The sequence below is a fragment of the Oculina patagonica genome, chromosome 13 (genome assembly GCF_052425735.1).
Source record: "Oculina patagonica isolate OP01 chromosome 13, crgOcupat, whole genome shotgun sequence".
Lineage (NCBI taxonomy): Eukaryota > Metazoa > Cnidaria > Anthozoa > Scleractinia > Oculinidae > Oculina > Oculina patagonica.
Genome location: NC_135770.1, coordinates 10,135,857 through 10,162,345, shown reverse-complemented (window position 1 = coordinate 10,162,345; position 26,489 = coordinate 10,135,857). Strand labels below are relative to the sequence as shown.

The 26,489-nt window shown below is 38.2% G+C and overlaps 2 protein-coding genes and 1 long non-coding RNA gene across 5 annotated transcripts in view; all 3 read left to right on the top strand.

The window, feature by feature from the left end:
- The window catches only part of LOC144636696 (uncharacterized), a 366,639-nt gene that overhangs the window by 209,617 nt on the left and 130,533 nt on the right, over window positions 1-26,489 (top strand). The gene's annotated exons all lie outside the window — the stretch shown is intronic.
- On the top strand, window positions 1,175-15,466 carry LOC144636743 (uncharacterized). The gene is made up of 3 exons (XR_013567614.1): window positions 1,175-1,243; window positions 3,359-3,411; window positions 15,411-15,466. It is a non-coding gene; the product is annotated as an uncharacterized LOC144636743 (long non-coding RNA).
- Window positions 20,594-26,489, top strand: part of LOC144636698 (uncharacterized) — a 105,226-nt gene continuing 99,330 nt past the window's right edge. For all 3 annotated transcript variants that reach the window (XM_078495884.1, XM_078495885.1, XM_078495886.1), the window contains exons 1-5: window positions 20,594-20,670; window positions 22,157-22,207; window positions 22,653-22,708; window positions 23,097-23,150; window positions 24,735-24,788. In XM_078495884.1, the coding sequence (XP_078352010.1) occupies window positions 22,654-22,708; window positions 23,097-23,150; window positions 24,735-24,788 (163 nt within the window). In that variant the 5' untranslated portion in view covers window positions 20,594-20,670; window positions 22,157-22,207; window position 22,653. The remainder of the gene's footprint in view (window positions 20,671-22,156; window positions 22,208-22,652; window positions 22,709-23,096; window positions 23,151-24,734; window positions 24,789-26,489) is intronic.

Sequence of the window (26,489 nt, the reverse complement as noted above, 5' to 3'; positions counted from 1 at the left end):
AATTAAACACATGTGGATCTACAAATAAGCGCATAAATGTAAGATGCTTAAACGTTGTTTTTTATCACTGATGTTTGTATTGCGAAAAGTTAGCACGCATTTCACATTAACGGGATGTGAAGTCAATTTTTAAGTTGCGTTCACTGTTTACAGCAACAATACTAAACATGAAGTTAAAGATGATTTCCAGTCCGTACTGCGCAATCTCCGCCTGCAATGTTTGTGAGTCTCACAAACAGAAGAATGTTTACTAGCAAAAATAAAAATTCCGGGACAAAACTTACCTTTTTCTTTATTATTAACGCCAGATATCCTTGCAAAACAATAATAACGAGTAAAAGAATCTCGACGGTATTTCGAACGGACGTTTTAGCACATCATGAATTCTTGAACGAAACGATCCGTAATGGCGAACTAAAAAACTTCATGTCCGCTATCACCGAAGTGTAACGTTTCAACGAATTTATAACAAAAATGAAAACAAACCCTGAGTCTGCGCAGTACGGACTGGAAATCATCTTTAACGTTTCTTCGCTGAGAACTATAAACTTTATCATGGATTCATGGGAGAAACTTTACTTCACAAACTAAAAACCAATTAGAATGCGGTATTTGACGTTTCTTTTGGCACTTGCGAGATGAACATGAATATGCAAACCTAAACTGAAGCGTGAAAAATAACAGGTCACACAACAAACAGACAAATGGCACGACAGATATAAATTAAGTATGAATCAATATGGCTTGTATTCGGCGTATAGCTTCCTTTAAAAGTTTGAAAAAAATTATTTTAATTTTCGACAACGTTTCTCGCACGACGACATGAAACAAGAAGGATATTTAAAAACCTGAACATCGCTTTCTCCGGTCAGTCATGTTGACATGCTGTCACGAACTACTTGTAAGCCTGTGACCGCAAACTGAACATTAATTCTAAGTTAAAATGCGAAGGTCAGTGCGTTCCTGCAAGCATGTCGATCTGCAAATGTGCGCATAAAACGATGAAAAAGAAATATAAATTAAAATAACAAGAAAAATGACATACTGCACAAGCTTTCAAAGCCTTGTATATTTTCATCTTTGTGTTGAAATGTTTTTCACGTGTTCCTACCAGTAGAGTAGGCCGGCTAAGTGTTTTTAATACTCTCAAAACCTGTCAATCAAGCAAATAGCTGAGTCCAGTACGTGCGTAAGTTAGTACGCATCTCATCGAACCTCGAGTGCGTTAAAGCGGAGAAGAAAGGTGAGTTCAAATTTGTTTCAAATTAGCATCATAAACGTGAAACTATTAAAAGGAATAAACACAGGCTAGTCTCAACCACACATGTCGAGCTGCGAAACGTAAGCCGAGCGTGGAGCGAGAAACATGTCCGCACAAACTTGAAGGAGCGAAAGCTGACAAGTACTAGCTAACTAAACCCATCTGGGAGGCAGTCGCAGCAGACAGGGATGCCTGGAAGCGCGGAGTGCAAAAGGGGCTCACGAATGTGAAAATAATTATTTTAGATCGCGTCCGCTCTTTGCTAAAATAACATTTAACATTAAATCATATTCACTGAAACTGCGAAAATCAACACGCATAACATGGACGGCTATTCCTTTGAGCACGCAGTTATTAAGAACGTCGGAAAACCCGGACTGGTCGATTTCTTTAATTTGTATTTTTGTATTTCGAAAGGGAGACAAGAGATAAGAATAAACAACGTTTCGACATCTTGAATACGTAAGTTAGGGCCTCTTTACATGAAAGCCGAGTTGAGTTTCATCCCGGGATGAATTTCGTCCCGGGATGAAAAAAAATTCATTTTACATGAACGTGTTCATCCCGGGATGCTGAGACGTAAGTCGTCCCGCCCGAGTTGAATTCATCTCGCCCGTGCTTACATTACTTTATATTTCATCCCGGAAAGACTGTTTACATGACGTTTCTCGTCACGTTTCATCCCGGGATGACATTTCAACTCGGTGTTTCATCCCGGGATGAAATCGTCCCGGGATGAGTTCATCCCGGGACGAAATCATGTATCATCATGTAAACAGCAACAAGAAAATGACCAGACACCGAGATGAATTCATCCCGGGACGAAAGTCATCCCGGGACGAAAACTCTCATGTAAAGAGGCCCTTAAACTCCGAAGGTCAATAGACATCTTTAGCTACGTATGTAAATTGCCCATTGTGGATCATGTGATGCCCTCCAGAGAATTGTTCCTTTGTTTATCTTGAAATTATTCGTTCATTTCCACGTGAATTTGTTTGAGTTTGAAAGAGATAATTCTCAAGGGTAACATCACGTGGTCTACAATGGGACAACAAACAAACGATTAAGCTAAAAAGGTCTATTCGTGCCTATATACACGTGGATCTACAACTATGCGCATATATTAAGATGAAGAAAGAACTGTATAATGGAATGAACAATATGACGTACTGCATAAGAAGGGGAAGAAAAAATTATCCAGTAGTTTCAATATCCAATATTTACGGAATGATCGGATCGATTAGTACTAGTATTATTATATATTATTTCGTTTCCGGATCGCGGAACGATAAGCAAAATAAAAATATAACTGATAAGTACGGCGGGGAAGGTTGAGGAGAGATGGGTTTCTAAAATTTGTGAGAATATCCTAGGTCGAGAATCAGCATTACGGGAACATTGCGAAACAGTCAAGTTTTTTTGCATACATGCAAATTCATTTTACCCTTCCGTGCCAGCAAACACGATACATCCGAAGACATCCAGTCTTGTTTGCTCTTCTAAGCGCTCTTATTGGTGGAAAACTTACAAAGTCAACAAAATAGAAAAGAATATTTGCATAAAAGATTTACACGGAAAGGGTTCTCAATATATATATTTATCACCAATACATCGCTTTAATCAATCTTAGAAGTATCGCAGTCGTTAGATAGGTTTTTCCATTTGTAATAAATCTGCATAACTCTGCGTCTTCCTGACGAATACATTTTCGATATTTAAAGAACATGTTTTTACCAAGTTGTTTGCCAAGTTGTTCGTGCATACATACATGTCGATCTACAAATATGCGCATAAATATAAGATGAAAAAAAGAACATATGACATAGTCCATATTTTTATCGTTCGTCTTTGCATTTAAATGTTTGACATTTTGCTACTTATGGTTTAAGCTAAGTGTTACTCTCCAGAAAATAATAAAACAGAACCAAACAGTAACAATTTTAACAACTTAATTGAGTCAAAGTTTCCGCTCTGCTGCAAGCTGATTTATTTTGCTAGAAAGTTAAGGATTTAAATATGCAGTGACGCGCCGATTGTTGAATTGTGAATCAAGCAAACAAATAAAATAAAATAAAAAACGTCGTTTTTTTTACTCAGATAATACGCAATTCATCGATCCTCCAGTGCGTTACAGTGGAGAATACTGACAGGTAAGTCAAGTTAATTTTGTTTCAAATTAGTATCATTAACGTGGCACTGCGAAACGTATATGTGAGGTCAAGATGGCAGGATATTGGCCAAGTTCTTTTTTTGCGTGGTTATGGACCTCGACTTCGTCTCGGTCCATAACCACGCAAAAAAAGAACGAGGCCAATATCTTGCCTTCTTGACCGAACAAGCTTGGTCAATAAAGGATTTATTATATGACTTTTTTCGAGTACTGAAAAGGAAGCCAGTTGCATGCACATTCAATGGCGCTCGCTAAAATTATTTTATTGGTTTAAAAGTTAAACGAGTGACTGTCAAATTCTTGAATGAATCGAGACGAAGTACTGTTTAAAAACGATGCGAAAACAGCGAAATTTTAATACCTCCTTTTAACCCTCTAAAGGATATTTAAATGGCTTAAATTGCCAATCAACGTTGAGTTTGAAGCCTTAAAACAGGAATGTCTATTCCATCTGGCCGCCAGTTTTTGATTATTGGACGTTTTGCAGAGTATTTGCTTGCTTCTGGCGCTTTAGTGGTGCAAACCTGCCGTCATGCACGGTGTCACAAGCTGAATATTGAAATTGCGATTGTTGAAAGTGTTTGGGACTTACAAATTCACGGGAAAAGCTTGAACTTTCCTAAATCATTGATTTAAATGTTCGGCCCGACCTTATTCGACGTGAGCGTTGGAGGCTTCGGTGAAAAGATGTTTTAAAAGCTTAGAGTGCTTGGTTCGCCGTGCCGTCCGCTTTCTTCCATCAAGATTTACACAAACGACAACTTTGCCGAATTCTTTATTCTCCAGGTATGTCACTGACTTCTCTCCCTTTTCCGCCGAACAAAACCGGTATCATGGCTTCAAGTCGCATTGCGTTTTAATTTTTGTATTAGCTTGTTGTTGTGGCAATTAAAATTCACGAAACTCGTTATAAACATAATTGGTTTGTTCTCGTTCGCTTCAAGACCTACAATCCCAGACATAACCTCTTGGGAAGGTTGCACATATACACCGCAATTTCAAAAACTTCGACATAAATGTAGTCTCTAGGTACCTACACAAGATGTTTGGCCCCCCGCTCTCCCCCATATCAATGTTGAAGTATTTCTGAACATTATGATAGACAATATGCTGTGATTGAGGTCTGTAGGTAGACTTCACCATTGAATGAGGGGGGAGGGGAGCGAACACTTGACGACCTTCCCAAGGGTATTGACGAGGATTGTCTGAATCAGACATAGAGCATAAAATATTCTATAACCAAAAAACTATGTGCGCCATAAAGCTGAAGTTTGGTGTGGTCAAGGGATATAGTATATTCTTTCTTTTGGTCAAGTTGTAAGTTGAAGCAATAAAAACTACCGATTAGGTGAAAGACGGTTTAAAAGTGGTGTCGTTATTGCGTGACATGATCTGATGTTTATAAACATTTACCTGTATGGAGTGTGTACCTAATTTGGTTAAGACGTCAAAAACCAACGTAAAATACCGAAAATACTGAAACTGTTCTCTTCATGTCTCATTTCTCCGAACTAACATTTAAAGAAATGTATACAGCCAGTAAGGAGAGTTAACATAAACATCTTCGGAGTAGAAGGGTGGAATTATTCGTTTTTGGGATTTGGTATCTTTAGTTCAGTTTTATTGCGCTCTTTAAAGAACGCTAGGGACAATGTCATAGTTGTTTCTAAGTGACATTACTATTTACCGTATGCAAACGTTGTGAACAGTTTCCGTGACTTCTCGCAGGCAAGGAGTAGTAAACTTAATTACACTGTAAACATTTCGTCTCACAGTACTCCACAGTTCTCCATGAGAAAATCGCGCCAAAGAACGCTATTTTAAGATATTTAATGCAGCTTTTCTTAAATATAAGTTAGGCAGTAAAACTCCAAGCAAGTGAGACGAAGCTTTTATCTTGAAGTAACGTTTTTGAGTGATTTTGAACAGTACTCCATTGAAAACTCGAGTTTAAAAGATAATGAGAATGATAACATTTCATTACCTTGTTTTGATGGAGTACTGTGTGCTTTCCCCTTAATAAAGCAACATGTACTTCAAGTTTCATTGCAACGAAACATTTCTTTATAAACATTAACCATGTCCGCGTACTTTCCTGTTAAATCAACTCCGAGCGCTATAATTTCGGAAACATTAATGGAGTACTGTTGTATTTTCCCCGGAGTACTGTTGTCTGCGATACACAACTTGTTAACAAGGTGTTGACAGCTTACAATAGAGATAACATTTATTATTCGATGTTGTCCAAAACTAAGCGAGGAAAGCAGTGTCCACACGGTACCAAGTTTCACTGCTCAGCTGGTGGAATTGGTCGCCAAAACTGTATGAATTTCCATCTCACATTTAACATCTCTTAATTCCAATGTTGTGAAAACAACAATAATTTCCACCCGTCAATCAACTCGTCCAACTCCAATTTTATTTAATGAAAAATTAATTATGTTTACTTTGGAGAAAGTGTCTGGTAATACACAACATCGTCTGAAATTTTCATCCATTAAGATTGCATGTAACACTTTCAATTCAGTCCGTAAAGACCCCGAGATGTACTACAACGCCCAGTCATTTCACATACGTCTGAATCAGACATAGAGCATAAAATATTCTATAACCAAAAAACTATGTACGCCATAAAGCTGAAGTTTGGTGTGGTCAAGGGATATAGTATATTCTTTCTTTTGGTCAAGTTGTAAGTTGAAGCAATAAAAACTACCAATTAGGTGAAAGACGGTTTAAAAGCGGTGTTGTTATTGCGTGACATGTTCTGATGTTTATAAACATTTACCTGTATGGAGTGTGTACCTAATTTGGTTAAGACGTCAAAAACCAACGTAAAATACAGAAAATACTGAAACTATTTACCGTATGCAAACGTTGTGAACAGTTTCCGTGACTTCTCGCAGGCAAGGAGTAGTAAACTTAATTACACTGTAAACATTTCGTCTCACAGTACTCCACAGTTCTCCATGAGAAAATCGCGCCAAAGAACGCTATTTTAAGATATTTAATGCAGCTTTTCTTAAATATAAGTTAGGCAGTAAAACTCCAAGCAAGTGAGACGAAGCTTTTATCTTGAAGTAACGTTTTTGAGTGATTTTGAACAGTACTCCATTGAAAACTCGAGTTTAAAAGATAATGAGAATGATAACATTTCATTACCTTAATGTTTTGATGGAGTACTGTGTGCTTTCCCCTTAATAAAGCAACATGTACTTCAAGTTTCATTGCAACGAAACATTTCTTTATAAACATTAACCATGTCCGCGTACTTTCCTGTTAAATCAACTCCGAGCGCTATAATTTCGGAAACATTAATGGAGTACTGTTGTATTTTCCCGGAGTACTGTTGTCTGCGATACACAACTTGTTAACAAGGTGTTGACAGCTTACAATAGAGATAACATTTATTATTCGATGTTGTCCAAAACTAAGCGAGGAAAGCAGTGTCCACACGGTACCAAGTTTCACTGCTCAGCTGGTGGAATTGGTCGCCAAAACTGTATGAATTTCCATCTCACATTTAACATCTCTTAATTCCAATGTTGTGAAAACAACAATAATTTCCACCCGTCAATCAACTCGTCCAACTCCAATTTTATTTAATGAAAAATTAATTATGTTTACTTTGGAGAAAGTGCCTGGTAATACACAACATCGTCTGAAGATTTCATCCATTAAGATTGCATGTAACACTTTCAATTCAGTCCGTAAAGACCCCGAGATGTACTACAACGCCCAGTCATTTCACATACAATCCCAGACATAACCTCTTGGTAAGGTTGCACATATACAACGCAGTTTCAAAAACTTCGACATAAATGTAGTCTCTAGGTACCTACACAAGATGTTTGGCCCCCCCTCTCCCCCATATCAATGTTGAAGTATTTCTGAACATTATGATAGACAATATGCTGTGATTGAGGTCTGTAGGTAGACTTCACCATTGAATGAGGGGGGAGGGGAGCGAACACTTGACGACCTTCCTAAGGGTATTGACGAGGATTGTCTGAATCAGACATAGAGCATAAAATATTCTATAACCAAAAAACTATGTACGCCATAAAGCTGAAGTTTGGTGTGGTCAAGGGATATAGTATATTCTTTCTTTTGGTCAAGTTGTAAGTTGAAGCAATAAAAACTACCGATTAGGTGAAAGACGGTTTAAAAGTGGTGTCGTTATTGCGTGACATGATCTGATGTTTATAAACATTTACCTGTATGGAGTGTGTACCTAATTTGGTTAAGACGTCAAAAACCAACGTAAAATACCGAAAATACTGAAACTGTTCTCTTCATGTCTCATTTCTCCGAACTAACATTTAAAGAAATGTATACAGCCAGTAAGGAGAGTTAACATAAACATCTTCGGAGTAGAAGGGTGGAATTATTCGTTTTTGGGATTTGGTATCTTTAGTTCAGTTTTATTGCGCTCTTTAAAGAACGCTAGGGACAATGTCATAGTTGTTTCTAAGTGACATTACTATTTACCGTATGCAAACGTTGTGAACAGTTTCCGTGACTTCTCGCAGGCAAGGAGTAGTAAACTTAATTACACTGTAAACATTTCGTCTCACAGTACTCCACAGTTCTCCATGAGAAAATCGCGCCAAAGAACGCTATTTTAAGATATTTAATGCAGCTTTTCTTAAATATAAGTTAGGCAGTAAAACTCCAAGCAAGTGAGACGAAGCTTTTATATTGAAGTAACGTTTTTGAGTGATTTTGAACAGTACTCCATTGAAAACTCGAGTTTAAAAGATAATGAGAATGATAACATTTCATTACCTTGTTTTGATGGAGTACTGTGTGCTTTCCCCTTAATAAAGCAACATGTACTTCAAGTTTCATTGCAACGAAACATTTCTTTATAAACATTAACCATGTCCGCGTACTTTCCTGTTAAATCAACTCCGAGCGCTATAATTTCGGAAACATTAATGGAGTACTGTTGTATTTTCCCCGGAGTACTGTTGTCTGCGATACACAACTTGTTAACAAGGTGTTGACAGCTTACAATAGAGATAACATTTATTATTCGATGTTGTCCAAAACTAAGCGAGGAAAGCAGTGTCCACACGGTACCAAGTTTCACTGCTCAGCTGGTGGAATTGGTCGCCAAAACTGTATGAATTTCCATCTCACATTTAACATCTCTTAATTCCAATGTTGTGAAAACAACAATAATTTCCACCCGTCAATCAACTCGTCCAACTCCAATTTTATTTAATGAAAAATTAATTATGTTTACTTTGGAGCAAGTGCCTGGTAATACACAACATCGTCTGAAAATTTCATCCATTAAGATTGCATGTAACACTTTCAATTCAGTCCGTAAAGACCCCGAGATGTACTACAACGCCCAGTCATTTCACATACAATCCCAGACATAACCTCTTGGTAAGGTTGCACATATACACCGCAATTTCAAAAACTTCGACATAAATGTAGTCTCTAGGTACCTACACAAGATGTTTGGCCCCCCCTCTCCCCCATATCAATGTTGAAGTATTTCTGAACATTATGATAGACAATATGCTGTGATTGAGGTCTGTAGGTAGACTTCACCATTGAATGAGGGGGGAGGGGAGCGAACACTTGACGACCTTCCCAAGGGTATTGACGAGGATTGTCTGAATCAGACATAGAGCATAAAATATTCTATAACCAAAAAACTATGTACGCCATAAAGCTGAAGTTTGGTGTGGTCAAGGGATATAGTATATTCTTTCTTTTGGTCAAGTTGTAAGTTGAAGCAATAAAAACTACCGATTAGGTGAAAGACGGTTTAAAAGTGGTGTCGTTATTGCGTGACATGATCTGATGTTTATAAACATTTACCTGTATGGAGTGTGTACCTAATTTGGTTAAGACGTCAAAAACCAACGTAAAATACCGAAAATACTGAAACTGTTCTCTTCATGTCTCATTTCTCCGAACTAACATTTAAAGAAATGTATACAGCCAGTAAGGAGAGTTAACATAAACATCTTCGGAGTAGAAGGGTGGAATTATTCGTTTTTGGGATTTGGTATCTTTAGTTCAGTTTTATTGCGCTCTTTAAAGAACGCTAGGGACAATGTCATAGTTGTTTCTAAGTGACATTACTATTTACCGTATGCAAACGTTGTGAACAGTTTCCGTGACTTCTCGCAGGCAAGGAGTAGTAAACTTAATTACACTGTAAACATTTCGTCTCACAGTACTCCACAGTTCTCCATGAGAAAATCGCGCCAAAGAACGCTATTTTAAGATATTTAATGCAGCTTTTCTTAAATATAAGTTAGGCAGTAAAACTCCAAGCAAGTGAGACGAAGCTTTTATCTTGAAGTAACGTTTTTGAGTGATTTTGAACAGTACTCCATTGAAAACTCGAGTTTAAAAGATAATGAGAATGATAACATTTCATTACCTTGTTTTGATGGAGTACTGTGTGCTTTCCCCTTAATAAAGCAACATGTACTTCAAGTTTCATTGCAACGAAACATTTCTTTATAAACATTAACCATGTCCGCGTACTTTCCTGTTAAATCAACTCCGAGCGCTATAATTTCGGAAACATTAATGGAGTACTGTTGTATTTTCCCGGAGTACTGTTGTCTGCGATACACAACTTGTTAACAAGGTGTTGACAGCTTACAATAGAGATAACATTTATTATTCGATGTTGTCCAAAACTAAGCGAGGAAAGCAGTGTCCACACGGTACCAAGTTTCACTGCTCAGCTGGTGGAATTGGTCGCCAAAACTGTATGAATTTCCATCTCACATTTAACATCTCTTAATTCCAATGTTGTGAAAACAACAATAATTTCCACCCGTCAATCAACTCGTCCAACTCCAATTTTATTTAATGAAAAATTAATTATGTTTACTTTGGAGCAAGTGCCTGGTAATACACAACATCGTCTGAAAATTTCATCCATTAAGATTGCATGTAACACTTTCAATTCAGTCCGTAAAGACCCCGAGATGTACTACAACGCCCAGTCATTTCACATACAATCCCAGACATAACCTCTTGGTAAGGTTGCACATATACACCGCAATTTCAAAAACTTCGACATAAATGTAGTCTCTAGGTACCTACACAAGATGTTTGGCCCCCCCTCTCCCCCATATCAATGTTGAAGTATTTCTGAACATTATGATAGACAATATGCTGTGATTGAGGTCTGTAGGTAGACTTCAACATTGAATGAGGGGGGAGGGGAGCGAACACTTGACGACCTTCCCAAGGGTATTGACGAGGATTGTACTTCTCTCGGTATTTCTTTATTATCCGACTCCCTTTCGCTAGAAACAGACAGAAAATATTTTTTTGTTTTCTTTTGGAAAATGGTTTTATAGCTCAAGTTTAAGACGGAAAAGCTTTTTGTAGCTATAGTAGCGTCGACGGAACTGAAAAGTTTTTTCGCTTGGGGGAACACAGCGGGCGATCCCAAGCGGTCAAGAAGGCTCCATCTTGACCGCTCGGGTAGCCAATCAGAGCACGGGATTCGTTTCATCTTGACCGTTCACGGAGTTAGTCATAAATTAAAAATAGATACAGGCTAGACTTGCCCACAAGGCGAGATAAATGTCCGAATACTGTACAAGCTAAAACCCAAGTCAAGCAAACTGCAGGGCGTACATACTTGCACTTCGGTTCGCCTGAATAGCATTAACACTAAGGTTACCCTCTGTTTACGGTAGGCCCTTAAATAGTGATTTTGTTTCGTTTCGTTCGTTTTTGCCGTTTCGTTTTTGTTTCGGTGGTATTGCTTGTTTTCGTTTTCGCTAGCAAGAAAACCGCATCAATTTCAATCGAAACCATTATGATTCGAATTTTTCTGGCTGTTGCGTTTCTACTGGGATGAGTTATTAAACTTTACACTTGTTGTTAAAAAGTGCGAGATAACTTTTCCTCTGACGAAAATTGTGTTAATGGTACATCATAATTGCATATTGAAAACATCACATTTTTTAAACTCTCGAATTTTACCAAGTTGAAGCGGGGATACAAAATTTATTCAAAAGTTACTGTGAAGGTGTCGTGCCTCTGAGCACGAGGTGGAACATAACTACATCATGTATGAATATTAAAATGTCAATCGTTTGAGAGCTTTCTTGGATGAGCTTGACTGCATTCGCAATATCGTTCTGGATGGTGTCTAGTTCCTTTTCCATATATTTGGTCCATACGTGTCCATGTGTGTCACGTTTCAGCAGACTGTGCATGAGATAAAGTTTCTTGGTCAAACTGGGGATCATTGAAACTAAAATATAACTGTCCAGCAAGCTTTGAACAGTAGGCTCCTACATTTCTGTTGGAGCAACAAGCGTTGCGAAATCAACACTTGTGTTGGCTGAACTTTAGTCCTACTTGTGTTTTGCATGGCTTCTAAACGAATAATGAAATGTCCATCGCTTGGTCCATCGCGGTCGTGTGTGTAAACAATGAACTGTCCTTCAAGCACCTGAGGTAGAATGAGTAATACAACAGTAGGTCTTTCATGAAATCGGAGACTTGCGTTCAATGTTCTCATTATAATAGAAAAATATGACACAGTAAAAGACCGTTATGGCTTGTTTGCCCCAAAGGTTTTTTGTTAGGCGTTTTTCAGGGAAAAAATCTTCAGTAGATTCAGCACCCCAGATTTACGGGATGTTAATCAATTTATTATTCCACTATCCACTATTCCACTAGAACGCGCAAAATATTTAGCAATTATTAGATGAGGCAGATCGGCTTCGGCGGATTTCACCCTCCGAGATCTGCATAATTCTTCATATCATATGAAAGCCGAAATCAATAATTAGCCGTGCGAAGCCGGTTCATAATCTGGCCGGCGTTTTTTTGTGGTTTTTATTTTTTTGTCGGTAAATCGTTCCAGACCCACGCGGCCCAGCCGGCTCCTTGGTCACGGTCACGCAAGATTTGATGTTTACGAGCGATCGCTCGTTTAACATGAAAACTTTGCTCTCTATTGAGAGTGACATGTATATTTTAGTGTCAATGGAGTGTTTTACCAGAAGAGAGGACTGAATAGTGACATAGCAAAACCAAAGACCGCTTGGACATGTCCAAGCTATTTAAAACTACCACTACGTCAGACCAGTGTCACGCGATCACTCGCCTGTAGCTAAAAATAACAATTCACCTATTTTAAAAAAATATTTACGAATACTCTGTGCTCTGTTTGTGTGAAATATTTATTTTTGTGTTATTCAAGCGTTTGACTCGGAGCGAGAACAAGTCGTACAATTTACCCGGAACGTGTTGATTATTGCAAAACAACGACTTGTTTTCTGGATATTCTAATTTTTTTTTTGAGTTTATTTTGGGAATCAAAACGAAAACTGCAAGCTCAGCAAGAATGTGTCAACGCACGGAATACACGTCATCACGCCAGGGGAATTACCTGCTGAATTACGCAGTCATGTAGGTTCTATTTATACCTGCAAAAGCTCGTCGGACGACGCTAAACGGAGAAATACAACGCAATGGACTTAGTCTACTCTTTACTTTGGCGTCAAGTGGATTCTTTTTAATGTCATTCATGAACTGGTTTGGGTTTCTTTTATTGAAAATTGGGAACAAAATAAATATTTGCATGTGTAAGCAGGAATTTATCCCGACGTGGTGAAGGAAATTCATGTCACGCACACTCCGTGACTCACGCAAACACGACTTGTGTGTTTCTCAAGTGACTGCTATCTAAAGATTTTTACTGTGCGGCGCCGTGCCTTTCTAGCCAAAGAACTGAAACAGGTGGCAAGCATTAACCGCACGGTTACAAACTGCTTGAAGTTTCTTGTTGTTTTATTATTCATTCAAAATATTTCCTGAGCTCCAGGTTTTGACAGTAGGCAAAGTACACAAATACACAACAACGTTCGCTTTTAAATTTGATTTAAACTTCAAAAACTCGGTTACCTTCATTAAATTTCTTGTCCTTTATAATGTCGATATTTAGCACTTGCTTGAAGTGTCTATTGAAGCTAAATATGATGACACAAAGCTATGTTTTCGAGTACAGGTTTCCATCGTTCTTGCTTACTTCGACGTAGAATTTTCGTAAAACCGCTCGTAAAATCATACTTGGAAAACGAGGTTGCGATCCATTAATTTTTGATATTGGACGATTGACGTCATTTTAATGATGTCAATCATCCAATAATTGGAATTTCTTCAACATTTGGTCGGCGCTAGCCGGTTAGCTGGAATTAACCGGGAATCGAAAGCCAATCAGAAACAGAGAAATATTTTGAATGAATAATAAACCACGTAATTACACTGTAAAACAGGGCAAAAATACGGACGGGCAAACTTACGGAATAAACTTATTAATCGTGTCAATAACGAAATTCGAGGTTAGGAAGTCTTTCAAAACCTTTTTTTTGTGTGAAAAAGTCAAACGTAAACTCAATTGGTTGTGCAAAAAGCAGGAAAACAGCAAGAAAGAACCTATTCAAATGCGCATGATTGACGCGCGAATGGAGTAGGTGTCCAATTACAGGTATCCAATTAATTGTAATCGGACACCCACGTGATCACGCGCCGATTACGCGACAAATAGGCGCGCGGAGAACCAATTAAAATCGAGAATTTTGTTATAGATACGATTAATTATATAAACTGCAGTGGTATAGCGAGTGGTAGCAAATCGATAACGATGGTATCACACGTGTGGATAAAAATGATATCCACACATGTGTGATATCATTTTTTGACCAATCATCTGGCAGTTTGCCATGCATGTTTCAATGCTCAGTGAGCCAAAGTTAATCGATATTAAGTCGAAAAATCTTCGGATCTTTCTCGGTAACCTTCGGAAATGTTTGGAAATTTTTGGAAAATGTTCTGAAACATTCGTACGACCTTCGGACAACATTTTATAAATCTTCGGAAATCTTCGGAAAATCGTCAAAACATCGTAATTAGTAGGTTTATATAATAAACAGAATAATGTACATGGTTGCTTGGAGATATGAAATTTATCTTCTCATGTTCAACACCCTCGTGAGCTATCGTTTTGAACTCTCGAAGATAAATTTCATACCAGATGACATGATACTGTTTGTCAAGGTCTTTCGGGACAATACAGTGTTTGTCTCTATAGTGCTTGCCAATGGAAGATGATTTAAGGTCGGGACACACTAGGCGACAGGTCGCTGCGACTTTTCGCCTAGTGATATGTAGACTTGATGGTATATCCATCAATGTTTACATTTATGAGCTTGTCGCTGTTGTTCCCTCTATTTATCAGCATTACATTGTACTTGTCATAGTTTCCCGTCAGGAAATTGTCCCCATAGCATCTGGATATTGTTTGTCCCTCATCATTAAGTGATTGTTCGACATATTCTACTGAATTTCCCGCTACGTATAGCTGGTGATCATCCGCATACATCGATAGACTTGCATTGTTCATATCATTTTGGAAGATATTCCATAAGAGTGGACCAAATGATGATCCCTGGGGGCAACCTCTGTTGCTGCGACAAGGTGTTTGTTCGGTGCACAAACAGTGACTTGGAAGAGTGAGAATGCGAACTAGTTTTCCAATTCAATATGGCGAAAATACATGACGGTCTCTCATTGGATAACTTATATTTTGTCGCAGCGAGATGGCGAGATCAAAAACGTCGCTTTTTCTTTATTAAGTTGGTACGCACTTTATCGACCGTTCGGTGTGTTAAAGCGGATAATACAGATGAGTGAAGTTTCACCTCCTATTTTGTCAATTGAAATTAGCATCAGAAACGCTACAGTGAAATGTGTAAAGATTTTCGATCGAATACGATGTGAAGACCAGTGCTGATATTTCCCTTAAAGACCTTAGATCAGTTACAAGAAGCAAAGAAGAGGTTATGTAAAAGCCGAGGTTTAATTATATGTAATTGCGTTTTTTATCATCACGATATGCAATTTGGCTGGACCGAGTGGTGGGTGAAAAATATTGTAAATCAATCTTAGAATATCTTATTGGTATCGTAGGATGAGTTGTTGTAGAAAGAGTAAGCGTCCAAAACGCGAAAGGCCTTTGGAGCTGGGTAAGTGACTTATCATATAACTAGAATCGCGAATAGGAAATTTGTAAAAGCAAACAAACAAACAAGCAAACCTCACGCATCGATCCCACCGGCGAAAAACAAGATAACAACACTTAAAGCTCTTATATTTTGTTGGCTCAATACTACCACTCTTCACTAGTTGATGCTACAATAATGGTATTCATCGAATGCCCTATGGTCATTTTCATGACATAACAAGTTACCATAGCAACAGTACAACCTGTTAGAAAGGTCCTTAAGGTCGCGGGGGATACCAACTGCATGCATAAATTCATGAAGGAAAATTTTGCTTGACCTGCATCTTTTAAAACGCTTATTTCTCAGCTGTTATGGGTGTGATTAAGCTCAAATTTTACAGAGACATAAAGAAATGACGAAAGATTGTGAATGCCATCTTTTATTTGGTAGATTGCATTTAACGGCGATGTTATAGCCTCGTTAGTGCCAAATTTGGAAAAACATGGTTTTGTGGCAGAGTTTGCGGAACGAGTAGGAGACACCACACTGTGATCTTGTCAAAAGCTAATCAGTCAATACCTCAAGAGTGTCATAACAGAAGCGGATTTTTTAATTTAAAGTTTGCCAGCAAGTTATGGCGGTTTAAGTGCGCAAATTTGAATTCAATGTCTTCTACCTCTTTCTAAAAGCGCTCTTTTAAAATTCCGCTTCTGTTATGACACACTACAGTATTCATAGTTTACCTATCTGCAGTGGCAAGTAATGAAGTTTTGTATCCGCGCTGTATTCTCTGCCACAAAATTGTCGGAAAAGTCCAAACTTTGAGATTTCCGAAGGTGTCCCGACCTAAATACGATCATTTTGCCAAGGAAAGATGTAATTATGGTAATTATATTCCACGCTTTTATGGTGAGAACTATTGTTTATGCCAAATATTTTGTGATTACTATGAGTTGCAGAAATATTCAAATTTAAATGAAAATAAGCTTAAAGACTTCCTTCAATCTATATGAACGTTTATCGCTAAGTGTTGCTTTAAATTGGTTAAAATATCAAAGAAACAGGGATTTTTTACAAATCACACGCACGCGCCCATATTTTTGTCCAGTCATAAATATCTCGTAAAGTTGTCGATGTCAGTCGTTGTACTTCGTGCATACACTTTAAATAAATGCATAATGATGAGCCTAAGGTGTCCCCCGCGACCTTAACTTAAGTGTCATGGTCAGAAAAAATCAAAGAAATCAAAGAAATTTTGGCCACAGCCAAAAACTCATACTTTGTCAATTTGTAGGCCTAGGTATGTAACTGAAAGATATCAAGTTAGTTTTTCAAAATATTCAATTTTACGGCAGAAAACCACAAATAACGGTAATCGTACCGGAAGCTCAAATTTCACTTCTCGACAATCCGAAATTTCACGCTCTTCAGCTTCTTGCTAGCCTGTTACAGGCGTTCGGTTAGTTGGGAAGCGGCGCAAGAAACGGCGAGCGAAAAAATGGGGAGGGGACTAAGGCGAGGGGGCGAGAGAACGCCTGTGAGCATTTTTAACAAAAGCTAGTTCCGGTATAACCAGATTCTGGTATACCCTCTAATTGGTCAATTTTGACACCTTTTGTCAACACTCAAGCGTCCTTCATCTTGACGTGAAATGAGATATGGCTGCGGCGAGTGACGGTCACACAGAGTTCAACTCAGCAGAAAACAACGCACTGAAGGATTTTCTGGTTGAAAGTTTTCGCAAAGAACAGGAAGACTGTTTAAGGAATTTGGTCTACAAAGGAGAAGTTTTTCGGTATACTTTCAACCGGTTTTGGAAAGAGTCTGATATTTTAACTGTTTCCGCGTGTTATGTCGACGCTAAATCAAAATGACACAGTTTCAACGATAATTGCTCTACAGTAAATACAATAACCTAAGCTTCGCTACAATAAATATACATGTGATAAAGCACTTTCTAGTTTTAAAATAAATATTAAAACAACACGTTACAAGTGAAGTTGAATGCGGTCCGTCAAAAAGATAAATTTGTAAATGCTTGTATTATTGACAAATTGATATTTATTCCTCGAAACTCTCAGCCAGGAATTCAAACAGGCTTCAGCCAGCAGACAATATAAACAACATAAGCTTAAACATTCAGTAACTGAAAAGCGTAAAACAGCAACAAGAAAATTACGGGCGAATTCAAACGGTCTCGAGAGTATTTGTAAACAGTAGCGGTAAAACTCACCTTGATAACCGTTTGTTCCGCGCCGTCAATATTCATTGCGGAATCAATCTGGTTCAAAATAGCTTTCACCTAGAGCCAAGCAGCGCCGCGATCTACTTTGCGTGGTTGTACTTGTAGATTCATTTTCTGAAGTGTGTGAACGCTTCGCGGACGGAGTTTCTCCCGTCGGCGATCTTGCATTCACTTTTAAGACGTTTCTCTTTCGATAATCCTCGAGAATAATTTTTGAACGCTGGCATGAGTTCTTGCAAGTGTTCTTGCGCAGGTTAAACAGCAAATTTCAGGAAAACGTGGGTCGGGATTCAGTTCATGTCCAAAAGAACTTGCGAGATCGGCCAACACCAGACTCTCGGCTCCAGAAAACCCAACTAAATCTTTGTTTGAAACCGAATTAAATAAAGAAACTCTCGGTACCTTGTTCCCCTGGCACTTCACATTTTTTTTGACAAAACCTGCAACACGTTGAAGGGCGGACTGACAATTCGGCGAATTCGCTTGCAGAAGACTCCGAGTGCACAGACATTTAAACGCAGACGATAAAATGCATTTCCCAACGTGGAAGAACTTAAAAAATCATATTTACCGGGAAATCTGATTGAAACTGACAACTGAAAACCACAAGCTTCAAATGTCTGCGCTCATGTTACCCGAGCCCTATCGGAGGTCGAGAAGTGGGCGGAAAGACCTTTTGTTATGAATGCTCACAGGCGTTCTCTCGCTCGCTCTCCTCCCCGCCCCCCCCCCCCCCCCTATTTTTTTTTTCGCTCGCCGTTTTTCGCGCTTCCCAACTAACCGAACGCCTGGAACAGGCTAGCTTCTTGCTACCCAGACGTTTCAACCGCTGTAAATCTTTCCTTACCTTAGTTGCATAGATTGAATCCTCCTTTATTGAAATATAGTTAGTATTTTTATCTCTGATTATAGCTGAGCCAGCTGAGCCTCGATTAAGTAGACACATTTTTCTCATTTAGGAAAAAGGCTAAAATAATCCAAATTCAGTGAGGAAAAAAGCTGACCGGTAGTGCTTCAAATCTTCTGATATTTTAGCCAAAGAGAGTCCAGTCGTTGAATTTTAGGTTTATGGTTTCAAAAGTGTAGGATCTAGTAGCAGTTTTTAACAAAGGTCGATCAAAGGTCGACAAAATTACAATTCCGCGGCTTTGAAAAGAACAACTGAAACACGTGACACGAAACACGCAATAATGTTATTGATTTAAATGGTTTATTTTTTGAAACAAACAATCTCAAAATAAATCAGTTCCAAATATTAAGTGTTTTGAGACTTCTGATCTCTGATAAAATGCAAAACAACACTTTATATCTTTTGATAAAAGCTTGAGGTATATACCTCTCTGAATTGATCACATGCTCAAATCAAATAAATGCCAAATTCGAATTCAAGACAAACCAAAACCCTGGTCGACAAGAACAGAGATAAGCACAAATACACTGTTTCGAAGCCATTTCTTCAATATCAAATGCCTTTCGTCACTTAACAAGGACACCGTAAACAACCAGGGCAAATTAATGTAAAAAGCTACCATACGCAGTTTTTTAACTGGGATTTATAATTAACAGTCATACCAGGATTGTATTTTGCTCGTTCGTCTCGATCCGCGCTGCAAGCTCTCCCGTCAAATATGAAACTATCTCCACAGAGTAAGACACAGTCAAGTTTCTTCTTTTGTCCGTGCAACAGCCTTGGTAACACTGATAATTACGATTTGCATTTTTAGATCTTTTTAGCGATGCCGTGGAGTTTCGATTTATAGACCGCGATATCTTTGATAATCCAAATGCAACGGTAGTAAATAAATAAGTTAATGTTGAGCTTTACATCCAGGAGACGAATTTAGTTCGGCATGGCAGTTGCACAGCTTGATATATGCATGATATTATCCATACAGAATTTGAAGTTTCAACAGAACTTGACTGTCTTCTTCTTCGTTCTCAACTTTTCGTGCAGACTGCTCGAATGATTTTGCGACCCACGTGACACTGATCACGCAATTCCGGGTATATCCACGCGAGAACCCACACAATTTTGCGTGCATTCGCGCTGTTTGTGACGTCGAAGATGCTGTGAATTTTCCTATTAAAATAGAATAGAATAGTCTCCCACATTTATACATTACTCTGTTACATGAAGTGAAATTAACTTTGTAACTCAACTGCATATATGCCCTTCTCTTCAATCAACTTGCCCGTTTTCGGGGGCACGCTAGCCCTTCCGTGCGAGCAAACACGAGATACGCCAAATTAAACTTAAAACCATTGCAGTCGTTATATTCATATGGGTATGTCGTGACCTCACAAACGGAGGATGGTAAGCCTGTGGACAAATATAACTGAAGTAAACATAAATGGTGCTTGTATAAGGCGCATAGCTCCCTTTAAAAGTTTGAAGCGATTTTTTTAATTTTCGACAACGTTTCCCGCACGAGGACATGAAACAAGAACGAAATTTAAAACACTTGAACATTTTCACCGGTCAGCCATAAGGACTGTCACGAACGACTTGTAAGCCTGACCGCAAACAATCTCAAGTTAAAATGCGAAGGTCAATGCGTTCCTACAAGCACGTCGATCTACAATTATGCACAAAAACGATGAAAAAAGGAGTATGAATTAAAATGACAAGAAAAATGACATACTATTTACTGAAGACGTCAAAGCCTTGTATTTTTTCATCGCTTTTGTTTCTGTTGAAATGTTTTCCACGTGACTTCCTTTAGGTGGAATAAACTAGTAAAGTGTTTTTGATACTCTAAAAAACGTAATAAAATAGAACCAAACGGTGATAGTTTGCCAAATTTTCTGCTCCAATGTAAGCTAATTTGTTTTGCTGAAAAGTTAAAGGCATTAAATATGCATGACGCGCATATTATTGTTGAACTGTCAATCAAGTAAATAGCTGAAATAAGAGTCCAATACGTGCGTAAGTCAGTACGCATTTCATCGAACCTCCAGTGCGTTAAAACGGAGAAGAAAGGTGAGTTCAAATTTCTTTTAAATTAGCATCATAAACGTGAAACTGTGAAACGTATAAACACAGGCTAGACTTAACCACATGTCAAGGTGCGAAACGTAAACGGAGCGCGCAACGAGAAACATGTCCGCACAAACTTGAAGAAGGGAAAGCTGACAAGTACTAGCTAACTAAACCCACCTGGGAGGCAGTCGCAGCAGACAGGGATGCTCGGAAGCGCGGAGTGCAAAGGGGGCTCACGCAGTTTGAAACCGAACTGATGCGGCAAGCTAAGGAGAAACGATCCAAGAGGAAGGCTCAGCCACTCGGCACCAGCGAAGAGGCCTGTTTCTGCTCTCTAACTCTGGTTATACAGATCATCAGCCATTAACTTTCATCTTAGGCAAAGCATAGCCCTAAGGTGATTGGCTAGAAACCACGTGCAAATTCGCTAGTGATAGCTCGATACTACACCAATAACAAGCCCAAGGCTTGTATTTTTCCCCAAAAAAATTCCGTTGGGATTATTTTCGGAAAAAAACTTTTTCAGTAGATTCAGTGCCCCATATTAACGGGATGTTAGATTGCGTCCTCTCTCTGCTAAAATAACATTTAACATGAAATCATCTTCGCTGAAACTGCAACCAATGACGGAGAATCAACACGCATAAAATTGATGCCTATTCCTTTGAGCACGCAATTATTAAGGACTTCGGACAACCCGGCCTGATCGATTTCTTTAATTTGTATTTTGCTCTTTCGAATGGAAGACAAGCGATAATAATAAACAACGTTTCGACATCTTCAATACCTAAGTTAAACTCCGAAGGTCAATTCGTGCATATATACACGTAGATATTCAAATATACGCATAAATTTAAGATGAAGAAAGAACTTTTAGTCTATTTACAATGGCATGAACAATATAACGTACGGCATAAGAAGAGGAAAAAAAAATTCTCCAGTAGATGTAATACCCAATATTTACGGGATTATCGGACTGATTGATTTCTTTTATTTGTATTCTGCTATCTCAATACAAAAATAAGCGCCTGGCTGAGAACAAACAAACAACGTTTGGACATTTTCAATACGTCATCAATTGTCAATTTGAACCGCGAAGTGTGCGAAGGTCAGTTCGTGCATAGTTACACGTAGATCTACAAATATGCGCATAAATATAAGATGAAAGAAGAACATATGACATACTGCATAAAAAGTCGAAGCGTTGTTTATTTTTATCGCTCGTGTTTGAATTAAAATGTTTTCCACATTTTGCTATTTATGAAGTAAACTAAGTGTTACTCTTCAGAAAATAATAAAATAGAACCAAACAGCAACATTTTTAACAACTAATGAGCCAAAACTTCCGCTCTGCTGCAAGCTGATTTATTTTGCTAGAAAGTTAAGGATTTAATTAAATATGCGCAATGACGCACCGATTGTTGAATTGAGAATCAAGCAAAAAAAAAAAAATAAAATGTAAAAGGTTCGATTTTTCTTTACTTAGAAAATACGCAATTCATTGATTATCCAGTGCGTTACAGCGGAGATTATACAGGTAAGTTTAATTTTGTTTCAAATTAGTATCATTAAAGTGGCACTGCGAAACGTATAAATAGATACAGGCTAGACTTGCCCACAAGGCGAGATAAATGTCCGAATACTGTACAAGCTAAAACCCAAACTGGAGATGATTGAAACTAAAATATAACTGTCCAGCAAGCTTTGAACAGTAAGCTCCTACAAGTGTCTGTTGGAGCAACAAGCGTTGCGAAATCAACACTTGTGTTGGCTGAACTTTAGTCCTACTTGTGTTTTGCATGGCTTCTAAACGAATAATGAAATGTCCATCGCTTGGTCCATCGCAGTCGTGTGTGTAAACAATGAACTGTCCTTCAAGCACCTAAGGTAAAATGAGCAATACAACAGTAGGTCTTTCTTGAAATGGGAGACTTGCGTTCAATGTTGTAAATTAATCTTAGAATATCTTATTGGTATCGTAGGATGAGTTGTTGTAGAAAGAGTAAGCGTCCAAAACGCGAAAGGCCTTTGGAGCTGGGTAAGTGACTTATCAATCATATAATTAGAATCGCGAATATGAAATTTGTAAAAGCAAACAAACAAACCTCACACATCACACTGGCAAAAAACGAGATAACAACACTTAAAGCTCTTATATTTCGTTGGCTCAATACTATCACTCTTTATTAGTTTATGCTACAATAATGGCATTCATCGAATGCCCAATGGTCATTTTCGTGATAGCAACAGTACAACCTGTTAGAAAGGTCCTTAACTTTAGCTCTAATTTAAGTCTAACTCAAAGCTTAGTACATTGAGTTCTTTTCATTAATGAATCGTGACCTCTCTCTCTTATCTTTTATTTACTTATTTATTGAGTTGTTTGTATACTTTGTAATTTATTTTTGTTACATTTGAAAATAAAGGCGTAAGCTTGGAAGAGCAACGTGGGAGTCTTTTAGATGAGTCAGCTACTCCAGGTGAGTCGTTTATCGTTAACTAAACTTGTGTTTCTATGCATATATTTGTGTCGTGTAGATGAGCTTGTGAGATTATTGTAGGAGACTGATTAAAAGATGCTCTCAAAACTTCTGATTCCCCCCGGGGGGGGGGGGGGTACTCAAAAACGGGGAGGCTCCGCCCCGAACTCTAACCCCTTACCCTTTTTTATACCATTTTGACAGAAATTGTACCCCTTTCGTATACCTTTTACTGAAAAAAGGTATCCCTTTCATATACCTAAAAGACATGGCATAGACTCAGAACACGACGTTTTCTCGTTATTTTCATGTAGCACTTAATAAATTTAAATAATACTGCCATAAATTGCATCTGTTCGAAATATTTTAATTAAAGGCCCTTTTAAAAACCTAAATGACAGATTTCCATACCATTTCGTATACCTAAACTTGTGAAATCTCTACCCTTTTATATATCTGAAGCCTGAAAAAGGTACCCCTTTCGGACGGAGCCTTCCTGTATAGGCCATTCTAGGGAGCACCCCCGGGTTCTGATTACACGTCCCGGTGTATAAAGATTCTCTCAATTTGTCTCTTGTGGGAGGTGCGATGGCCTAACGGCTATTACGTTGGGTTCCAGATCGAGCGATCCGGTTCGGTGGGCGGGGTCGTTGTGTTCAGTTCTTGCGCAACTGAAACATTAGACACATTAGTGTTATAGTTTCTGTGTCAACCTAGAAATGTTACCGGAACAAATGCCTTGTGAGAGTGGGTGGGGTTGGGGGGGGGGGGGGTTGGTTTTAAAGAACGGGTAGCTTGCGATATACCCTTAATCCCTCAGTTTTAACTCTCAGCAACTGATAAGGAGAAGGAATTTGTAAAAATAAACAAAAAATAAAACATAGACTGAAACATTTCTTTTGTCGAAGTTTCACAAACTTCAAGCTTAACTTATTTTCGCCAATGATTAATCTCCCGAGACAATGTTTTCATGTGACGATTTCACTGGCAAAAACGTGGTAACGAGCTCTGATACATTGATACTACCAATATTACCACTCCTCTTCAGCTGATCGTACACTAATGATATCAAACGAATGTCAATCATTGGTGAACAAGATATCGTCATTTTCCTGTCATAAGAAGTTACCATAGCGACAGTATATATTTAACAATTAGACTACGAGCCCGAATTTTCTATGAGCAAATAGTAGCCGAGTTGACTATCGCTCATAGAAAACGAGGGCGAGTAGTCTAATTGTTTTAGTAGAAACTCGATAGGATTGCAGTCCAAAACCTACATTATTGTGCACTTTGAAGACAAAAATCAAGAAAATTAACCGCTTAAAGAGCTACTCTCGCGCGCGTCTGTTTTCTATCGGCGAATAGAAAACAGTGGGAGATCCAATCAGATTCGCGGATTTCCAACAGAACACAGCTGAGTTTCTACTAAAACCTGTTAGAAACTCCCTTTTCAGCTTTTTAAAGTGTTTACAACTCAAAACCAAGCAGGGTAATTCCTTTCTTTCTTATTGAATTGTGACCTTCCTCTCTAATCTTTTTTTTATTAATTCATTTATTTGTTTTTTATTTACTTATAAAAAGGCGCCGCCGAGGAAATTGAATTGGAACCTAGACAAGGGGGGTCAGCTACTCCAGGTGAGTATCTTGCGTCTGTTACTTTGCTCCTGCACATTTTCGTCAGTGAAAACAGAAATTGACTCTTCATGCATATATTAGTGGTGTGTGGATGAAAGAGAGATTATATTGTAAGAAACTGATTAAAAATGGCTCTTGTCATTTCTAATTAAACTCCATCCGCAATTTAGATTCCCTCAATTTGTCTCTCTTATACTTTGATGGCTCAATACTACCACTCTTCATCAGTTGATGCTGCAATAATGGAATTAGACGAATACCCAATGGTCATTTTATTGAAAAAAAGCAAGATACCGTAGCAACGGAATAACCTCAACTCTAGCTTAAAGTTCTTATAACTCAAAAACAGGTGATATTACAGTGGTTCTCATAATTCTGGTGAGACTCAGCCTATTTTTAGATTCATTCAGTTTATCTTTCATCGAAGGCGCGATGACCTAATGGTTTTTGCGTTGGTTTCCAGATCAAGCGGTCCGGGCTCGACGGGCGGCATCGTTGTGTATTTAAAAATAAATAATTTGTACGCGTTTCTGTACAGCACTTTGGATCGCAGTCATTATAAATAAAGTTTTCAAATAGTGCTTATGTTCTTAATTCAAACGGAGACGTTTCCAGAATAATCCATTCATCAGTCGCAAGGTCGTTGTATGGCCTTTTACTGTGTTCTTGGGTAAGAAATGCTAGTCTTGCAGTTCCTGGCCCGCCCAGGAGTATATCTGTGCATTACCGGAACAAATGCAGGAAGGATGGGAGGGGGTGGGGGTAAGGGTGTGGAGGCGGGGGTAACCTGCGAAAGACAGGTATCCTATCCTAGTCCGGGAGCTAGGAGCACAGAAATGATGATTTGCACTTCAAGAGTACTGAAAAGGTTTGACAACGGATTTCAATAGATTAAAACCTCCTCTTTCGAGCTAGGTAGTTTGTGGTTTCAAATTGTGGTATACGTTTTGAGTTATAGCTATGTTTTTGTCAGTTGGTACAGGTCAAAAAAGGTCTCACATGAAAACTAGGCTGAAATTGCCACTCAATTTATTCATAGAAACTTATTCAATAAGAAAATACATGTTATCCAGACAACTGATAGGACTCTATGAAAGTCGATTTTATGGAAAGCATCAAGGCTTGCAAAGAAATCACATGATATTTGTCCTCGTTTTGTGTGACGTGTCACAGCATCCTCATTCGCTGTTTCATAGGAACAGAAACGTTTCGCTCACGTTCACCTACAAACCATTTGTTCTTTCAATTTGCTCTTTCCACACTTAAGAAAGGCAATATTTTTAAAATTCATCACTTGCTGAAATAAAAATCTTGACCAATTTAAAGGCGTTAAAGTAGCGCATTTTTTCTAAAGCCTCGCTTTCATGTTAATGGAAAAAGAAAAAATAATATTTAACTTGGTAAAGAAAGAAGCAATGTTTAATGAAATTTGCCCACAAGAACATATTTAAAATACATGCAGGTGCTGTCAATTGTAGCGTAGAAAGTAAATATGACGTTAAACTATGTCAGTTCTGACAAGACCTATCATACCCATTTTAAAGAAGAAGATTTCGAAAGTTTCCACCTTACATATTGTTAAAACTTGTCTCGTATTTAAAAAGTTATAAACGGTCGTGATGACACCTAGAATATCATAAATACCAGGTCACAAACAGTCGTTTAATGAAACAGTCATTCTATTACTGTTTCGACACTTGT